Here is a 20,748-nt window from a genome sequence, read left to right as displayed (position 1 = left end):
AAAGTGTTGGGGGGGTGACAATACAGAAAGGGCACTTTTGTACATCCTGGAACACTGCTTTGAAACTCACTTGGTCATTGGTGGAAGATCACCTTCTCCTTCCAAGGAATGCTTTACTACTCTTCAGCAGCTGTGGCCATGGGGTGGCAGATGTATCCATACTAGGATGGGGTGCTCTTCCACAGGAGCTGGACATCAGAGGACTTTGGTCTCCAGAAGTTCAGATTCTACACTTCAGTCGGCTGGAACTGAGGGCCGTTCGGTTAGTGCTCTAAGCCTTCATCCCTCTCTTCCCTTCCTGGTAAGTCTTTTCAAATCTTGCCAAACAATACGACCCTGATGCTGTACGTCAACAAGGGAAGGGAGTAGGGTCTCATTTTCTCTGTAAAGAGGCATTGAGCCTTGGCTTGGGCACACCAGCATGCAGGTAGTTAGTAGCCAATCATCTGTACAGCTCTCTGAATACCAGCACTGATAGGCTGAGCTTGCATCTTTTGCCGACCTCAAGTATCATCTACATCTGGAGGTGGCTCAGTACGTTTGCCCTGTGTGGTTTCCCTCAGGTGGACTACTTAGTCACTCTCAGCAATGCCCATTGCCCCAGTATTGGAACTTTCATAGATTCCCATGCTTTGTATCATTCCCCCGTCGTCGGAATGGAAGCCTCAGTAAATAAAAAATACCATAGCAGTAAGTACAAAAGAGAAAACTAGGCTTAGGCCTCATCTCATTTTGTAGCTTATCCACCTCTTTTTGTAAAAGAGACCAAAAAGTTTGCAACAACCAATCAGAAGAGCCTTACCCCTTAGAACCTTCCTGAGAGAGCCTCAGAGCCTCAGATTTTCGTAGCCGTTGTGAAACAGCAACCATCTCAGTAAATAAGGCCGAGCTTTCCCAGAGGAGGAGGGTGGGCGCATGGGAATCTATGAAAGTTACCAATACTGGGAAACCAAAGTTACAGGTAAGTAACTTTTCTTGCCCCAGTATTGGAACGTTCATATATTCCCATGCTTTGTACCAGAGTAGCTAGCAGTAAGCCATAAAAGCACATTTTGTTACATGAATATCATTACATGTCAATATAGTTATCCTTCTATGTGCAATACTGGAAGGCGGGATTATCATTGAAAAAGATTTCTTAGGACTGCTTGTCCTACCTTTACAAAGTTCTTCAAGGGAAGAATACAAACAGTAGTGCTTTGTGAAGGTGTGGGTACTGCTCCACGTAGCTGCTCTACAGATGTCCTTGATAGGGACTCCTGAGAATAGAGCCACCGATGATGCAATAGATCTCGTTGAATGAGCACAAACTCGTCTTTCAAGCGAGCGGTTTGCCCGCTTCTTGATGGCAAAACTGAATTGCATTAGAGATCCAACGTGAAATACTGTGCTTTGAAAGCGGAAATCCCTTCCGCGGGGCACTATAAGAGACAAAAAGCTGAGAAGACTTCCTGAATGGTTTTGTTCGTTCCAGATAAAATTTCAGACACCTTTGAACATCCAAAGTATGCAAAGACCTTTCCACTGGTGTAGTAGGTCGTGGGACAAAAATATTTTAAAATCACAGGCTCATTCAGATGGAATTCGATGGGACCTTCGGGATGACTTTTGGATTCGTCCTTAGAATCAGAACATCATTCTTGAACTGCAGAAAGTGTTCCACGATTGTGAGCGCTTGGAGCTCACTAATCCTCCTAGCCGATGTTAAGGCTAATAGAAGAGCCAGCTTCCATGACAGAAATTTAAGATCCGCCCTGTGAATGGGCTCAAACGGGGTTCTCATCAGATGAGCCAAAACCAAATTAAGCTGCCAGACTGGTGGCGGAGGCCGGACTGAAGGAAACGCCCTGAAAAGGCCCTTTAGAAATTGTTTGATAATCCTCGCAGACCAAAGTGAAAGACCTGAAGACGTCTGCCTGAATCTAGAGATGGCTGCCAGATGCACTTTGACAGAGGAATGAGCCAAACCTGATTTAGCCAGAGAAAGAATATATGGCAAAATATGATGCGGAGCTGAAGTGTATGGATGAAGATTCTGCCTCTGACATCAGAGACAGAACCTTATCCATTTCGCCCAGTAAGTCTTATTTGTACTTGGAGCTCGGGCCTGAGACAGAATATCCTTACACTCCTTAGTGAGGTTCAAATCCTGGAATTCTCTGTACTCAGAAGCCACGCTGTCAATTGGAGTGAGCTCTGATCTGGATGGAGCACTTGACCCTGAAACATTGTCAACAGAGACGGAAAAGGCTGCAGGTGAACTGGTTGATCTTGAGAAAGCAGGAGGAATTCCGTGTACCAGAATGGTCGGGGCCACGCTGGTGCAATTAAAATCATTTTGCAAGGTTCCGCTTTGAGTTTCCTGATCAGTCTCGGGATTAGGGGTATTGGAGGAAAGGCGTAGACAAATGCGCCGCACCAAGCTATCGAAAGCGCATTCCCCAACGACCCCAGATGGTGATCCCTGCTTGCGTAGAACTGGCATTTGGTGTTTTCTGGGGTTGCAAACAGGTCTATGGTCGGGGTTCCCCAAATTGAGAAGACCTCCTCAAGAATGGTCTGGTCTAATTCCCACTCGTGATTGATCGATCTTTTGCGACTCAGCGCATCCGCTGTTGTATTGAGCGAACCTGCGAGGTGCTCTGCCATAAGAGCAATGTTGTGGAGAATCGCCCAGTTACAAATTTCCTGAGCTTCTTTTGAAAGAGCCCGGGATCTTGTCCCGCCCTTGTGTTGTCCGTGCGAACCAGCACTGTGCGATTCTGAATTCTTGGAAGAAAGACATAGGCTTTTCTTCACACGTTTGCCAAACACTACTGTCTGAAGCTAGAGGTGATAAGTGATGACCATTTTGTATGTTCAGTGCTGCAGGATTTTCTGGGCTGAGCCCACCACCTAGGGAGGTACTGATTTGGAAACACATATGAGGAATATGCAGGTAGAAGTATCCATTAGAAGAAAAAAATGCTTACTTTCGGAACCTGTATTTCTGGTGGTACACTATCTACCTGCAGATTCCTCACTGATCTCTGGCACTTCGCCATTAAGAGGGATGGTCATAGATTACATTAAAATGATTTTCATCAGATTGCTGCACTGTGCATCCAAAACTGGTATCCTCCTATCTGTCTGTGAGGACATGGAAGGAAGAAATGGATGAGAAACTGAGGTTAGTGCCTAGGTGTCTGTGCATTATTACTCCAACAACACCACATTGCCATTGTTTTTAGCTCTGTGACGGAGCCAATACCCCATACCTGGCGGGAAAGCTATGAAAAGTTTCTGGACCCAGACTTGTGTCTGGAATGTTCAGCAGGTGAAGAGTCTACGGGCTGATAGGGTATTCACCAGAAAGATTGTTATAGAAGGTAAGTAACTTTTTCTTCTAAACTTTCGTAAGTCCAAACAATAATACGTATGAAGAACGGAGGACCAATAGACCTTTCCTAATTAGGTCCTAAAGTGTTTCAGTGATGAGGTGGAGGACAATGAGGCAGATCATTTGTTCCCTTATTATTATACATATTCTGCAGTGTTAATGGATCTACAGAATGCCATTGGTTTGGACTTCATCAATGAGATTTGCTCCCCGTTTTTGTGGTGAGAGAGGAGTATTTTGTAGCACTAAGAAAAGTTGCTGAAATGCTGAATTTCTCGCTTCACACAATGTAGTCAACCATATCTTCACTAAAATGTTGGCTGGCAAGGAGACGTCCAAGGCTCTATTATTTGTTTAATTAAGCTTGTAATGAAATTTAAATGAAATTAAGCTTTTAATGAGTAGGTGAAGGAAGCCTAGTTACATTCCAACTTGAACACATTATCAGACACCCAGAACTTGAAAGATCAGCACTTCTTTCAATATTTAGCCAAAGGTGGTTTCAGATGTTCTGTTGGCCGCTAGTACATGGATGATTTTTGCAACTTGGTGGTGCTTCGGTTCTGCTGAGTCACTGCCTGCTCAAACTGTTTATATCCTTCAGCATGCTGTCAATTTAGCAAGAAAAGCCCCAATAATTTTTTTGATGAGGGATTATGACACTGATTTCTGCCTGTTTTTTCAATGGATCCGTGTTCTTTGTTTAAGTTACTTGTCACTAGTTTCTTGAAATGTTTCTAGAATAGATTCTTTCTAACTCCTTTTATACTTCCAGATTGGGATTTAAATGCAGCGTTTACTTATGCAATGGCCTTCCTTTTGAGCCCCTTCATTCCTGGGGCAGCTTTTCTTTTTACGATCACATATGATAGGAGAGCTAATGAATTAATGACTTTGTCTTCTTCCTCTCCTTTTACGGCGTTCTCTAAGAATATTGTTACATTAAGTGTAAAATCTTCAGTTTTGTCAAAGGTCGCTAAATGCAAAAACAACAAGCATTTGCAATGCAATAGGTCTCGCATTAGGACAGTTTGAGCTCTTGGTATTGTAAATGACATTTTTTATTTATGTGTTGGTTTTGAAAATAGCGAAATTAATAGCTTTGTCATTTACAATGCCAATAGTTTGAACTTTTGCAAATGTGACACCTATAGCATTTGTAATGCAATATGTGTTGTGTGTATGTGACTTCGAAGTATTGATATTACAAATAACAATGGCTTTTATTTTTTTAAATAATTAATACTTAAATAAAAGGTATTGTAATTTATAATGGCAACAGCTTAAACTTTTGTAAATAACTTTTGTGAAGATTATGTTCGGTGTATTTTATTGTGACGAAAATACAAGAACAGAAGTGAAATATTAAGATCTTTTTGTGATATTTGTAATAAAGCTTGAAACATTGAGAGAACATATTTGAACCAGTTGTTGTTGAATGGTTGTACAGATTGATTCTGTGGTGGCGACGAGTGATGCTGTGGCGTTCAGTGATGCTGTGGTAGTATAGTGATGTTGTGGTGCCCCTGAGTGATGCTGTGGTGGTGCTGAGTGATGCTGTGGTGATTGGATAGATAGAGCGAGGGCGATGGTGTGTGCCTGGTGGAAGCGTGCACTGACGGCTGGTGGTGTCTGTTTCCGGTGAAAGCGTGCACTGATGGCTGTTGGTGTTTGTGTGAGATGAAAGCGTGTACTGATGAGTGATGGTGTCTGTGCGTGGTGAAAGTGTGCACTGACGGTTTGGTTTTCAGTGTAGTTGTGTGTGTGTTTGTTGTGTGTGTTTGTATGTGTGGTTGTGGGTGTGTGTGTGGTTGTGTTTGTGTGTTGTGTGTGTGGTTGTATGTGTGGTTGTGTGTGTGGTTGCACTGTTAGGCATTCGTGAGCGTGGCATTGCTACATTGCTAAAGTTCACACCTTTCAGTGAGAGGCTTTGGGGTAGAGGTGTGCCAGAATAAAACTAATGAACGCTAGATTGCAGCATAATGTGTACTAAAATAGATCAGCCTAACAAAAGTGTATAAAAGACAATACATAAAAAAAATATTTGTCCAACCATTAGGCGGGTCGGATGGTGGTATGTCTGCCTGCTAGAAGCTTGCACTGATGGCTGGTGGTGTGTATGCCTGGTGGAAGTGTGCACTGACAAATGGTTGTGTGGGTGCCTGGTGAAAGCATGCAATTATAGCTGGTGTTGTGGTTGCCTGGTGAAAGTGTGCACTGACGGCTGGAGGAGTGTGCCTGTTAAAACGTGCACTGACAGCTGGCGGTGTGTGTCTGCCTGGTGAAAGTGTGCACTGACGGCTGGTGGTGTGTTTCTGATGAAAGTGTGCACAGACAGCTAGTAGTGTGTGTGCATGATGGAAGCATGCACTGACTGATGATAACTGGTGATGTGTGTGTCTAGAGGAAGCGTGCACTAATGGCTAGTGGTGTGTATGCCTGGTGGAAACGTGCACTGGTGGCTGGTGATGTGTGTGTGCCTGTTGGAAACGTGCACTGATGGCTGGTGGTGTGTATGCCTGGTGGAAGCGTGCACTGACTGTGGTGTTTGCCTGGTGAAAGCGTGCACTGATGGCTGTTGGTGTGTATGCCTGAGGTGGAAGTATGCACTGACAGTATTATTTTGTGGGAGAGGTGGCCACTTCGAACGGATATGCACTAATGTTATGTTTTTTTCTACAAAACGTATTGTTTTGTTCTGATATAAATTCGGTCACAACGTGGGACTGGGTTTCTTCTATGTTTTTCTTGCAGGGTTTGCACATGTATGCAATACTTTATTTATTTATTTTATTTTTATTTATTTGAGATTTTTATTGCGCGACAATTACCCGTGGGTGTCTCGGCGCATATGATTACTCAGATAAGGACCGATGCCCACCAGCTTACTGGTCAAATAACCAGGTTTTAAGGAGCTTACGGAAACCTACCAGGTTGGGGGCGGTTTTAATGATCAGAGGGTGTTCCATAGCTTGGGTGTTGCTACCATGAAACGCCTGTCTCCCCAGGTCACTGTTTTGGTTCGAGGGACTGAGAGCATGCAAATGTTTGTAGATCTGAGCTGTCTCTTTGGGGTGTGCAGTTTAAAGGCCTCTACTTGTCAGAGAAAACTGCACTTGTTGATTATGGTCAGCACACACCACGAAATGCACTTCCAAAACAAAATAATTCCACTTGACAGCTAGTCCGTCAATGCGAAATCCATTTTAAAACAAGCACTGGATGCAGGCAGTCATTGCGCATGATGTATATAGTTCACGCACCTGCAATGGAGGAGCACAACACAAGTATGCTCTGTTTAATGACAGCTAGGACTCAAATGTCGCAGGCTAGAAAAGTTATGTAAAGTTTGGCGAGCCACCGCGCCCAATGAATGGACATTCTACCGCTGTTTGTGCTCAAGGTGAATACCTAGACATTTTTTCAAATATGACATTGTTTACATTAAATTGAATTTCAGACTCAAAATACGCAGTTGTGTTTTTTGTTTTCCGATGGATGGGTAAGTGAAAGGATGGATGCATGCATAGGTAATGAATGCTTGAATGGGTGGATGGATGAAATGGTGAAAGATTGAATGATGAACGAAAGATTGAATGGATGACAGAATAATAACCTTGCCTGTGGATGAAAACGCTATATATTGTACTATACTGCATGTTTTCTTTGTACATTCCCAAAAGCTGGCGTCTTTTACAGCCAAGCACAACCACGACTGCAAAAATAGACAAGCTTTTATTCGCATCAAACCGTGTTGCATGCTTTCGTTGAATTAGCATTCTGCAAATGCAAACTTTTTCCAATGAATTCTTACAGAAAAGAGACACGTTCTGGCCTGCACTGGAATTCAGCCCCGGCCTCTCATGAATGTGCCCCCGTAGGAATGTAGCTATACCTTACACAGAGGCACTGTAGCTATTTGTTGTCACGGTGTACACGAATGAATGAATATATTTATTAATCATGATAAGAGAACGTGTAAACAGCAAATATAACAGATAAACAGAGTGTACGCTATGAAATAACTCTTTAAACATGTTTAAGAAAAAGCTATATGTTATCTGTGCCATCCAGACCCTACCAGTGCACTGGTACATTTCAACACTGTCCTAAATGGTACAAGAACGTGCAAGGTAAAAGTGGCAGTCTTAAAACAGTGCAGCTAAGCCTACTAGAAGGTCCCTGCAGGAACACAGCATTAAAATGATGTGACACGACAATATCGCTGTACCACGGACATTTATTATCGTACTTTTTACTTTATTTTTTATTTTTAACCAAGTGCTTACATTCACACTGAACTCTTTCCTTCTGCACAGCAATGAAGTTTCACTTTTAAGCCCCCACATTTTGCCATTTCGTGTGTTTTTATTATCGTCAATTCAAATCCGAATGCCTCCAGGCACCCGCGGTTCTAGAAATCTGAATGTGAGCAGAGGACATTGCAAAGAACACTGGTATGCCATGCATTGTCAAGGTGAGAAGAAAATAGCAGGGGTGGCGCTTTGTCCTTGAAGCCAGACTTTAAAAGCAATGTTTCTCCGAGTCAAATGCGTATCTACGTCGTTCATGTACATTCCAATATGTGTCAGACTAAACAAGTATTGCTAAAGCAATGCCGTAGGCGAGACCTAAAAAGCGGTGCCAAAGCACACTCTGGAGCTACAAACACTCTGTGCCATGAAAAAAGGGCAGAGCCTCACACAGAAAAGCTGCACCAAACTCTCACCCTAATATCCTTTCTTCACAAAATAGTGTGATACTGGGCATGTCACCTTATCTCTCTGTTCGCCAGTTCCATTATTTGCTCAATTCAAAAGAAATAATAATACAAGCCACAAAACTAACTGAATGTATGTAAGAGGGACACACCACGAAATGCACTTCCAAAACAAAATAATTCCACTTGACAGCTAGTCCGTCAATGCGAAATCCATTTTAAAACAAGCACTGGATGCTGGCAGTCATTGCGCATGATGTATATAGTTCACGCACCTGCAATGGAGGAGCACAACACAAGTATGCTCTGTTTAATGACAGCTAGGACTCAAATGTCGCAGACTAGAAAAGTTATGTAAAGAGTTTGGCGAGCCACCGCGCCCAATGAATGGACATTCTACCGCTGTTTGTGCTCAAGGTGAATACCTAGACATTTTTTCAAATATGACATTGTTTACATTAAATTGAATTTCAGACTCAAAATACGCAGTTGTGTTTTTTTGTTTTCCGATGGATGGGTAAGTGAAAGGATGGATGCATGCATAGGTAATGAATGCTTGAATGGGTGGATGGATGAAATGGTGAAAGATTGAATGATGAACGAAAGATTGAATGGATGACAGAATAATAACCTTGCCTGTGGATGAAAACGCTATATATTGTACTATACTGCATGTTTTCTTTGTACATTCCCAAAAGCTGGCGTCTTTTACAGCCAAGCACAACCACGACTGCAAAAATAGACAAGCTTTTATTCGCATCAAACCGTGTTGCATGCTTTTCGTTGAATTAGCATTCTGCAGATGCAAACTTTTTCCAATGAATTCTTACAGAAAAGAGACACGTTCTGGCCTGCACTGGAATTCAGCCCCGGCCTCTCATGAATGTGCCCCCGTAGGAATGTAGCTATACCTTACACAGAGGCACTGTAGCTATTTGTTGTCACGGTGTACACGAATGAATGAATGTATTTATTAATCATGATAAGAGAACGTGTAAACAGCAAATATAACAGATAAAAAGAGTGTACGCTATGAAATAACTCTTTAAACATGTTTAAGAAAAAGCTATATGTTATCTGTGCCATCCAGACCCTACCAGTGCACTGGTACATTTCAACACTGTCCTAAATGGTACAAGAACGTGCAAGGTAAAAGTGGCAGTCTTAAAACAGTGCAGCTAAGCCTACTAGAAGGTCCCTGCAGGAACACAGCATTAAAATGATGTGACACGACAATATCGCTGTACCACGGACATTTATTATCGTACTTTTTTATTTTATTTTTTATTTTTAACCAAGTGCTTACATTCACACTGAACTCTTTCCTTCTGCACAGCAATGAAGTTTCACTTTTAAGCCCCCACATTTTGCCATTTCGTGTGTTTTTATTATCGTCAATTCAAATCCGAATGCCTCCAGGCACCCGCGGTTCTAGACATCTGAATGTGAGCAGAGGACATTGCAAAGAACACTGGTATGCCATGCAGTGTCAAGGTGAGAAGAAAATAGCAGGGGTGGCGCTTTGTCCTTGAAGCCAGACTTTAAAAGCAATGTTTCTCCGAGTCAAATGCGTATCTACGTCGTTCATGTACATTCCAATATGTGTCAGACTAAACAAGCATTGCTAAAGCAATGCCGTAGGCGAGACCTACAAAGCGGTGCCAAAGCACACTCTGGAGCTACAAACACTCTGTGCCATGAAAATAGGGCAGAGCCTCACACAGAAAAGCTGCACCAAACTCTCACCCTAATATCCTTTCTTCACAAAATAGTGTGATACTGGGCATGTCACCTTATCTCTCTGTTCGCCAGTTCCATTATTTGCTCAATTCAAAAGAAATAATAATACAAGCCACAAAACTAACTGAATGTATGTAAGAGGGACTTACCAAGCGCCATCTGTCGACCTCAAGGAGCTAGTAGAGCCAGATCTTGCCTTCATAACAATGCACATTTTGTAATCTAATTCCAAAGGGTTTGGGCACTGAAAGTTTCACTGATCCTGCCGCTCGCATGTCAAACGCTCCAAGGAGGACAGAGCGCATTGTTGAGGTCCGACAGCACCGGAATGCTCGCACTGTGCTAGCGATGCTTTTCTTTCAATAATGCAGCTGGATTTTTTTACAGTGCACCTAACTCCTTGTCGTGTTAGGCTAAGTTGTAAGTAATTGCTGCTGACTCGCCAGGGGACTTGCATTTTCCATTAGGCTCCTTGAGGTGCTCGGGCTCTTCTTTGACTGACGTCAGAGTTCACCCCGGCAAGCGTTCTGTTTCATTCACAAATGCTGCCTGTGTTGTCTTGGGGATGACAGGAGGCTGTGCTCATTAGCAGCCCCAGGTGAAGAAAGATATTGTTCCATCCCTCGCGGTGACCTAATACAGCCTTCCTGACAAGCTCACCTCTACTCTACGGAAGCCTCATAGGGGTTTCCTTACATCTGCACTCTCTTGCTGCAACTGTAGTTGGGAGGAATCAAGGCAACCTCGAGACAGCTTCCCTTAGAAACCGCGCGCAAGAAACAGAGGTGCTCCCTCAGCAGCTGAGGGTCTCATGTGACCCCGATGCAGAAGCCACTCAGTCTGCTCTTCCTCCCCTGGCAATGCGAGGCTGGGGAGGGCAGCGCCGCCGCTTCTTAGCCGCATGCGGCTGGGACAAGCTCAGAAAGAAAGGGGCCAGTCAGTCCACATAAGTGCTTGCATTTGTAGACGATGTTCTCATGTTTATGTTCTGTGTACGAACGCAGAGTTTATATATACAGCGTGTCATTGTCAACAGCAAGCGCTTGTGTTAACCTTCACATTAATTAGCAACAAATCACGTAGCACCCGCCTTAACATTGCGGGTTATGAAAAACGTGTTTCGAGACAGCAGAAGATCGGGAAATGAAACCCAGACAGCTTTGAAGAAAACAAGTAATTTGCCCGCAATCACAAGTTACCGGTCTAGGTTGCTGCACGCTTTGATGAAGCAGAGTTGCCGGCGGGGGCAAAACGAGGAAGTCAGGCATCCTTGCCCGTGACATGGGCGGGGCCTGTGACGCGGCCGGAAGAGGCCGGTGTTGCGCGTTGATGCGGGGCTCCCATCATGGAGGGAGAGCCCCGCGGTAGCGTGAAAATCCAGAGAAGTGCCCCGCGTGTGGAGATGTGCCAGAGAAAAGGAACGCAGCGAGGCGACGTGACAAAAGAGCACGGTGAGTGGAGGAGGGATATGTGTGTCTGTGTGTGCGTGCGTGTGTGTACGCGTGAGCCCGTGAGTGGTGGGGGAGGGGGGTGCGTGTGTGTGTGTGTGTGTTTGTGTGCGTGCCTGCCTGTGTGTGTGTGTGTATGCCTGGGGGGGGTGAGTGTGTGCGCATGGGAATGTGTGTGCGCATGCGTGAGTTTGGCTGTGAATGGGAGGCAGGGGATGTGCACGGCGCCGTGCGTGCCCTCGAGGAGGAATCTGAGACAGCAGAGGCGCGTGCCCGAACGCTGTCTCAGATTCCTCCGAACACGCAGACAATAGGTCCTTCGCTACGCTCGACCTAAAAAGATGATGAATGGAATGCTTGAATTCATCTCAGCCACTGATTACCAAAGGTCACTACTGAGAGTCGTGTCAGTAAGTTCATCTCTTTGCCATCGTTTTTTCCTCCTGCTCATCCTTCAGAGAAGGAAGAGCATATGTATAGGTTGGATCCAAGAAGGGTGACTAGCCATTATGTTGATAGTACCAGGATAATCTGGGTTGTTAATTTTTTTCTTTGCTTATGACGTAGCAAGTTAGGTAGGTTTTGCTTAGCGATCACATCCTGTTTGAGCTTGCTGGCAGGGTCCCTGCTGAGTGTTTCAGAGCTCCCTCTTCAAAAGGTGTTGCTACTTCTGCACCGTTTAGAGGGGAGCCTGTGTAGAGGATATGCAAGGCGACTACTTGGTCCTCTGTACATTCCTTTGTAAGGAAATATTGCTTGGACATGGTGAGAAGAGATGCTTCCCTTTTTCGAAGGACTATTATCCATCCGTTTCTTGTGTGGCTTGGTGCATTTCCTCCAATCACAACTGGAGTTATGATATGGGACTGGTTCATCCAAGGTGTCTCCATGAGTCTTCATCCATTAGAAGAACAAGTTACTTACATTTGGCAGCATTCTGTCTGATGGATAGCCCAGCTCCTGCATATTTCTTACAGCCCTCCTGCTTCCCCTCTCTTGGATTGGGGTTTCGTTTTTATGTTGTTACGTTTTTGATGTCTTTATCTACTGCATCTTGGCCTCAGTATGGGCACCTAAACTAAAGTAGAACTAACATCACTGGTGCATAGGTGCTCCTTTAATGGCGGGCTTGCTGTCATAAAGGAAGGTCCTTGCAGGTTTGATAACATCATGCTGTGCCCCCTAGGTGCAGGTCAGATGTTAATGAATGCAACTTTTCTTGACCCAGTCTGCATCTGGGAGGGTGGAGACCGTAAGAAATCTGTTGGAGCTAAATCATACATCAAAAAGAAGGTTAACAAAGATAAACAACCGGTTCCTTTGGAAACAACCTTCCTAATAGTAATTAATTGAGCAGCTCTAGCCACCTTGTCCTGCCCTCCTAGCACCATTTCCACTAAAGATGAGGTTACACTAATGATTAGGCCCTCCTTTGTGCCGAATGTATAGTTTGAATTTCATTTCACTCAACTGATATCCACAGTTCTTTCTGTTCACTGCTTCACCCTTCCCAAGATAAGGAAGGAATGCACAAATTGGACCCTTCACAGGTGCTCAGCCTTTACAGCCACCCATTGCAGAGTAGATATTCAAAGGCAGATTGTCAGTACATAAACTCCTCTAGGCATTAAGCAACGTTGTTACGAATTAGCAGGCAGACACCCTCCATAGGGTTTACATACTCATTCAGTGAGAAACAAAGTGGCTACCTCTACTTTTCTGCAGTCTGTCCTGGTCCACTTCATCTCTTAATCAGCAACCTATGTACAATCTTTTCGTTAAAATCACTGGATCAGCAGGACGGAATGCACTCTGTTTGGGAAAGCACTGCTCATTGCTTCCTGGTATAGATGGAGGGGGCCAACCCTCTGCCCCTTCCTTGATTGATGCTGATAGAGTGTTTCACATAAGTAGTCAGCTGGAACAACAGTCCATTAGAAGACAAAGTTTATTACCGTGGGTAATGTTATTTCTGATAGCAGTGACGTTTTCCACAGGTTGTGGACCATCTACGTTACTTCCTGGGGATGTCTCTTTGTAGTTTTTTATTTATTTTCATGTGTTTTTTTTAATTTTGGCTCTGTCCTTTGCATTCTCATCCTTGGTGAGGATGTCCAAAGATTCAGCTAGACATTTTTGGATCCAGTCTGGTGTTGTGGAGGGCATTTTATTGGAGGAATTGGCAGTAGCTTTCACACTATTTGGAGATACTTTTGAAACCTTTTTTGCAAGGAGCGACGCCCCTGAATAGTAGTTCAGAAGTCAAACTTTGTAATTTGCAATGTGTGGTTCAGGTGAGTTTTTACACCTGACCACTTTCAAAGACTGTATGCAACTGCTGCTTTGCGCAAGACACTGGTTCAGGGCCTGGACTTCATGAATTTTGATTTTCATTGCTTTTATTTACATCACTTATGGACATCCGGTCTTTAACGTAAATATCTAAAATTTGGCTTTTCAGTGCATTACATTTTTATGTCTCGCGTACCGACCAGCGGAAGATTTCTTTTAATGAAAAGACCGGACTTGAGCTTATATCCTGACCATTGCATGCCATTAGTTGTCAGGCTCATTTACTTGCATTTTGTTCATTAGATTGTGTGGGCTTTCCTTCCTCTTCTTATGCTTTTACCACCCCTGAAGCATGGCATCATTACTTGTGCTCTTCCACTGCTTACTGTTCAGGCCCTGTTTTTTCTTTTTTCTTAAGCACTCAATGAGAATGCATGTTTTTTACAGCTGTCTCCCTTGTATATTTCTCTTCCACCCTTCGCTGCACTTTCTGTTGCTCCCTCTCGCCGATATGTCTTTACCTCAGCACCCTCTGTGTTGCACTTACCCCTTGTGTGTTCCCCTGCTTTCTCGCCTTTGTGCTCCTCCTCCCACTCCATTTTGCTCTCTCTTGCCCATGTGCTTCTCTCCCTTTCTCCTGCACTCCATGTTGCTGTCTCTGGGACATGAACTTGTACTTCTGCCCCGCCTTTTGCGTCACTTCCGCCACCCTATGTATTGCTTCCTCCACTACCCTCCGTGTTTCTCCCCCAATCCACTTAAAAAAATGTTTTTAAAACGTTTCACACTATTCTTGTATATTCACAAATGTGTGGTACGCACACCTACAAAAAGCGTGTATGGCTGCGATATAGCTTTTTTTTCTTTTTTGGTTTCCTCTGTAGCAGTGCTGCACAGCATCAGGAATGTACAGCATTTCTAAAACATTTGGCAAAGTCAATAGGTGGCATAGGGGAGACCTATTGGCTTTGGCAAGCCTTGCTCTGAAAGAAGTATTATAAAGGAAAACTGTAATCATATCTACCTTGTTGGATTTGATGTGCAAATTAGCAGTATAGATTCACCTCATCTGTGTCTCTTTGATTCAGGTAACCAATTTCTGACCCCGCTTTCTTTAGTAGGAGGGTGAAACTTAGCAAAAATAGCTGTTGATGACCATAAAGGATGCTATGAGGAGAGGTGCGAAAGAAGCACGCCAAAAACAATAACACTGTCTGAAATGGTACCAGTCTCTTTTATGATTAATGTGTATTATTCCATAGTTGGGAGTTTACATGTGATGCTTATCTGGTGGATCTACAGAATGTCGAATGTGATTGCTTCTATATCACATGTCCATTGATATAATTAAATTACTATTTTGAGTAAATAATACATTCTATGGTGTACTAGCACAAAGCTAGTACTTATACTTTCCACATATTTCTCCTTTCCAATTTAGTTTTTCATAAATTTTTTTTGCCTCTTATGTTTTGTTGCTTCTTCATTTACTCCAGGGAGGACTTTTTTTTTTATGTTATTGTACTGTAAGCCAGCTATCTCACCGTCATGTTTCATTGAAGGAGTTTAAGAATAATTTATTTTTATCTCTGCTAATTTAGGTCTTTTCATGTCGGCTTGGAAATGAACAAGATACTGCTCTGTCCATCATTGATCCTGTGCATGTTCAAGTGGATCTTGTAGGGAATTCTTCCTACAAAAGCAGTTCTGGGCTCATGGATGCATTTAACAGTGAAGATTTCCCTCCTTTACTTGAGGTAATATTGCACTGCACTTTAGTTGTGAGTGACTTTCATTTGTTATATTGTCCCTCAGCAAATCTTGATAGTTTTATAGTACCTGTAGATTTTTTCTCTAATTTTAGTTGATGTTTGTGTGGTCAAAATACGACTCTCCTCCCTCTCGTATCAAATTCACCACTCACGTACCAGTCGGAGAATATACACAGGCAGTATTTATTTAGCACTTCGAAGTGGCGCAAGCCTACACAGTCTCAGATAGAATGTGTGCCAGAGTGCACGACCATCGGACATTGCCGAAGGCTTCCTATACGTTTGCAGGACAAAGACAGGATACGTGGCACTCAGAGTTAAGATCAACCGGATACAACTGTTTATGCAAAAACAAGCCCAGACATTCCTCCCCACCCATATGCTCTGCGTAACTGAAATGCTGCACGCAACAGAAATTTACAAAAACAAGATAAGGTCAGAGTGATAAGAACTTTCCGGGACGTTACAGGTCTCACGCACACATTTCCCAGAAACCAAGCCACCTGCATTAAAAATAAACTTACAAATTTGCTTTGCAAACCTAAGATAGAGACAGGAGATGAAATGGACGGAGTATCTAAAATGGTGCAGCTGAAACATCTAAAATGGCGAAGCTAATGTTAACACATTTAATAAAAGCAATTTCAGTTTAACAAACCCTCCTTTTAGGATTTGCTAAAGCCTTCACTACTCATCATTTTATAGCGTCACATGCACAAATACAGGTACAGCACAAATACAGTTACAGTGCGAGCATCATCATATACATTTTCCATGCTATCATAATGAGTTACAGCAAAAACATTTATTGGAACTTATGGTAAAGGTGCAGGTGCAACAAGAGAGGAGATGTCAATAATAGCATTGGAAGGTTGATACATTACAGGGGGAACTTGCTGAGAACATATCATCATCTGCAAGAACCCCGGTGTCCATTAGCATCATAGCCTTCATCTCTTCCTGCTACATCAATTGCTTATTTTGCTCATGGATTGATATTGGAGGTGGTCTAAGTGATGCACAAATAGAGGAACATGAAGTGCATATCAAAGGAAGACATTGAATGAGGATGCAACAGAATATCGGGATTTCCACAAACTAAATAATTTCTTTCAGTATCCAACCCCAGTCGCCAAGGAAAGACCAATTCCAATTACCTTTACCCACTGGTCGTAGGGCAAAGGCAAAGGTATCCTCTTGCAATGGCTGGCATGTATCCAAGTCTTCCTGCCAGCAACCTTCACAGCTGTTTGGGTGGACAAGAGTACTGGCTCAGGACCCTTCCAGAGAGGCTCAAGGCTCCTTTTTCTCAGAAAATTCGGGATGAGGATGAAGTCACCCTTCTTGATGCAATGGCCTGGGCCTTGGGGCTTAGGAGGCAAGGAATCTTTGACCTGTTGGTGGTTACAGCATAGACCTTTGGTTAACTGTTCTAGGTAATTAGTTAATATTTGATACTCTAGTTCAGATAACTTTCTTGGTCTAGGGACTCCCCATACATTTGCTGGGTGTCAAAACACAACCTCATGGGGAGAGAATCCTGTCTTGGAGTGTGCTGTTGTTCTAACGGATAGCAGTGCTAAGGGAAGGGCATCAAGCCATTTTAACTCTGTAAATTCTAGAATCTTTGCTAACTTCCTTTGAGGACCCCATTATAGAGTTCCATCAAGCCAGCCGACTGTGGGTAGTTGGCTGCATGGAACTTCTATTTGATATGCCGACCCTCACAGACCTTATCACGTTTCCATTGAAATGAGAGCCGTTGTCTGACCAGATAACCTTGGCATTCCGAACCACGGAAAGAGTTCCTTTAGGAGCACTTTTGCAGTTGTAGTAGCCGTATTGTCTTTGACTGGGTAAGCCTCAACCCACTTACTGTGCACACAACCACTTATACGTACTTCAAATTGTTACATCATTCTAACTCAATGAAGTCCATCTGGAGGACCTCAAAGGGTAATTCTGGAGCGGCAAAATTCCCAGAGGATGTAGGTGTACCTTTCCCTGGATTGTGCATCAAACAAATCATGCAAGTCTTCACCAAGTGTTCAGCTGTTTTGAAAATGTTGTCATTCTTCCAAACTGGGGTCAACAATTTACAAATCCCTTTTGCGCTAATATGTCATGGTAACCACTGGTAGAACATATGCATTTGGTTACATCCATCTTTGCTTTCCTGACAAATCAATCCAGCGTCCTTCATCATTCAGTCGCACAGTACGTTCTTTCTATATGGCCAATTCCTCTAAGGTGGCCTCACTGTATTTCCTTAACTCTTTCAACTGTATTTTCAAACATGGCATTTTCCGGGACCCACCTAGATGGACCTGCTACAAACATGCATTTCATTTTTTGTCTGAGCTGTTTCCTTAGCTATCTGGTCTGCAAGCGCATTTCCTCTTCCTATATCATCAGTCACTATCTTGTGGGCACTACACTTCGCTATGGCCATTTGTTTAGGGAGCACAAGTGCAGATAACAATCGTGATATCAGATGTCCATGCTGTATCTTAGTACCATGTGGAGTAAGGAACCCTCTCTCTGCCCAAAGACGGACAACATTATGTTCAACTCCAAAGGCATACTGGCTGTCAGTATAGATATTCAACGTTAATCCTTCACTAAGCTCACAGGCTCAAATGAGAGCAACCACTTCTGCTACTTGAGCTAACTGGTATGGCACGCGTGCCGTCTCTACTATAGTGTGTAGTGTGGTGATAGCATAGGCTGCAGTGGTGGTGCCATCTGGTATTTTGAAACAAGAGACATCGACATATAGTTCACCTCCAGGATCAGATAAGGGAACATCAGTCAGGTCTACCCGTCCTTTCGTCCCCTCCTCTGTCCAAAAAATGCAATCAATGATATCAGGTTGGTCATGTTCCGAAGGGAGGGGTATTAACATGGCTGGATTCAGAGTGACACATCTTTGTATGGTTATATGTTTAGCAGACAATGTTAACTCATAGCCAGTAAGACATGCACTGGTGAGATGCTGTGTCCTTGATTTGTTCAAAAGTCTGTCTACAGCATGGGGTACCATGACTGTAAGATTGGTATTCAGTACTAGGCCAGCCGATTATGTGATAGAAGTGGCCATGGCAGCGACCACCCTCAGGCAACTCGGAAGATCTTTAGAGAATGGATCAGGAATGGCAGAGAAATAAGCGCAAGGTCTCTCTTTTTCTCCAAAACATTGGCACGGAACAGATAAAGCACAACCAGCCGCTTCATGCACATATAATACAAAGGGTTACTCATAGTCTGGTGTCCCTAGTACTGGGGCGGAACACAATGCAGCTTTTAACTCTTCAAAAGACTGCTGGCAGTCAAGTGTCCAAGACAAAGGTTCACATACATTTTTTATTGTTAATGCAAGCAAAGGTTTACTCAACAGAAAGTATTTAGGAATCCACTGGTGATAGTAAGAAGTAATATCTATGAAGGCATGTACGTCCTTCTAAGTTTTTGGGAGTGGCATTTTATCTATAGTAGAAATGCGTTCTGGTGTCAGCCTTCTACCCTCCTTCGACAGGAGGTGACCTAAATAGGGGACCTTCTGTTGACAGTACTGAAACTTGGAGAGAGAGAGAGAGAGAGAGAGAGACTGTGTTCATGATTGGCCAGATGCAAAAGCAATGCTAACGTGCTGTCTTTACAACCCTGTTCAGTGTCAGAAGATCATCCACATACTATAACATCACAATGCCGTCAGGGAAATGCCTGACTGTAAATGCTGGAACTCTCTGTATACCCCTGTGGTGCTCTACAGAAGTGAAAACATTTACCAGCCTGAGAATCCAAAGAGGTGTCTACTATCTTCATGGATGGGTATGCTGAAGAATGCATTTTTCAAATCAATGACTGAGATATATTTCGTATTAGGGGGTATCATAGTGAGGAGCATTGTGATGTCATGAACCACTGGAAACTGAGGAACTACTATTTTATGAACCTCACACAAATCAATAAAAAAACTATATACAGCAGCGGTATCAAAAGAGGAATGAGGGCGATCTTTTGAGTACCGGCAAAATGGCACTATTACAAATGTTACAGTGTGTTTCTTCTACAACTCCCTTTTGAATCAGATCATGTATTTTAAGCAGAGCCTGTTCACCATCTTTGGGTATTTTATAATGGGGAATGGGAGGGAGAATGGCATTTTCCTTAACCTGAGTAGAGACTGGGGGTATCTGTAACACACCCACATCAGTATTACCAGACGCCCACTAGGTAGGTGGCACAGAGTCAAATTCTGAGGGTAGTGGGAAATCTTTAGACAGACACTGTCTGTTAATACATCAGGACCCATGGTAATGTACACTCCATCGGGGTAACAATATATTCTAGCATGTAATTTTTTTAACATATCTAACCCTAACATGTTCTCGCCACAATTAGAAGTCAAAAATAAGGGCGTTCAACTGTGAACTGACCTATTGTCAGGGGCAAGGGGCGAGAGATGGAGCTGACGACCCATGTTCCAGAAAAACCCACCAAAACGTAATTATGACCAGACAGGGGTGCCCCGGTAACCATATCTTTGGAGACAGAACTATGGTGGCCCCAGTATCCACCAGGAACTTGTTTGTGGACCCTGCTATGGACACATCCACATAGAGATCTCGTTGATTCCCTGGTAGTTGTACTGGTCCCTCACCCTGCCCTCGGCTATCCTAGTTAAAGGATAACCCTGTCGCAGCATCAAGATCAAAATCATCATTGTAATATTGTCTGTCCTGGGTGTTGCCAAAACCATTTTCTTTTGTGTAGTCGTCCCAGCGACCGCAATTTGAGGAGAACTATTGCCTGTTTGTTCCTCTTCCCCTGGTATTGCCACCCCTACCGCTGGATGGTAGGCTATTGTTATTAAGCAAATGCAGCAAATAAAACTGTTAAATGACACCATACTGCATATATTTTGCACTCTTCCAGCTTCCTCTGGTGTGCCTTCGGGCCCCAAGAAATGCAAAGGATATCCAACAGGGACCAGACAGTGACCGGGCGCTCCTCTGGTACCAGGCGCTCCGGTGCTGACGTTGGTCCCGATGCCAAAATCCACGCTTGACCCTCGACCATCGATGGTGATGCCAACACCATTAATGCCTTAAAAATATGCACTGCCTATGTTTTTTCTGATTCGGGGCTGAAGTCGTCTCGGCCAAGGCCAGACCCCAATCCCTCCAAGCACCAGCTTTATGGCAATTCATCGGATTCTGACTCATTTCCTCTCACTCGTGGCTTAGCACAGGTTCTTCATAACCTCTTTCGCACAGATATTGATAATGACCAATATGCTGACGGGTTGATTTGGAGCCCCTGCACACTGATGACAGTTGGTATGAGGATTTGGGTTATGCTAGTGGGCTTGCCACTTCATTGTGGTAATGCGAA

The 20,748-nt window shown here is 43.5% G+C and overlaps 1 protein-coding gene across 2 annotated transcripts in view; it reads left to right on the top strand.

Moving 5' to 3' along the window:
- Positions 1-20,748, top strand: part of VPS13D (vacuolar protein sorting 13 homolog D) — a 2,754,556-nt gene that overhangs the window by 1,055,309 nt on the left and 1,678,499 nt on the right. For both annotated transcript variants that reach the window (XM_086921894.1, XM_086921893.1), the window contains exon 33: positions 15,181-15,336. In XM_086921894.1, coding sequence (XP_086778020.1) covers positions 15,181-15,336 — 156 coding nt within the window. The remainder of the gene's footprint in view (positions 1-15,180; positions 15,337-20,748) is intronic.

The sequence above is a fragment of the Lissotriton vulgaris genome, chromosome 5, assembly GCF_964263255.1.
Source record: "Lissotriton vulgaris chromosome 5, aLisVul1.2, whole genome shotgun sequence".
NCBI classification, from domain to species: domain Eukaryota; kingdom Metazoa; phylum Chordata; class Amphibia; order Caudata; family Salamandridae; genus Lissotriton; species Lissotriton vulgaris.
Note: the sequence above shows the minus strand (reverse complement) of the source record. Positions and strands in the feature narration are given on the sequence as shown.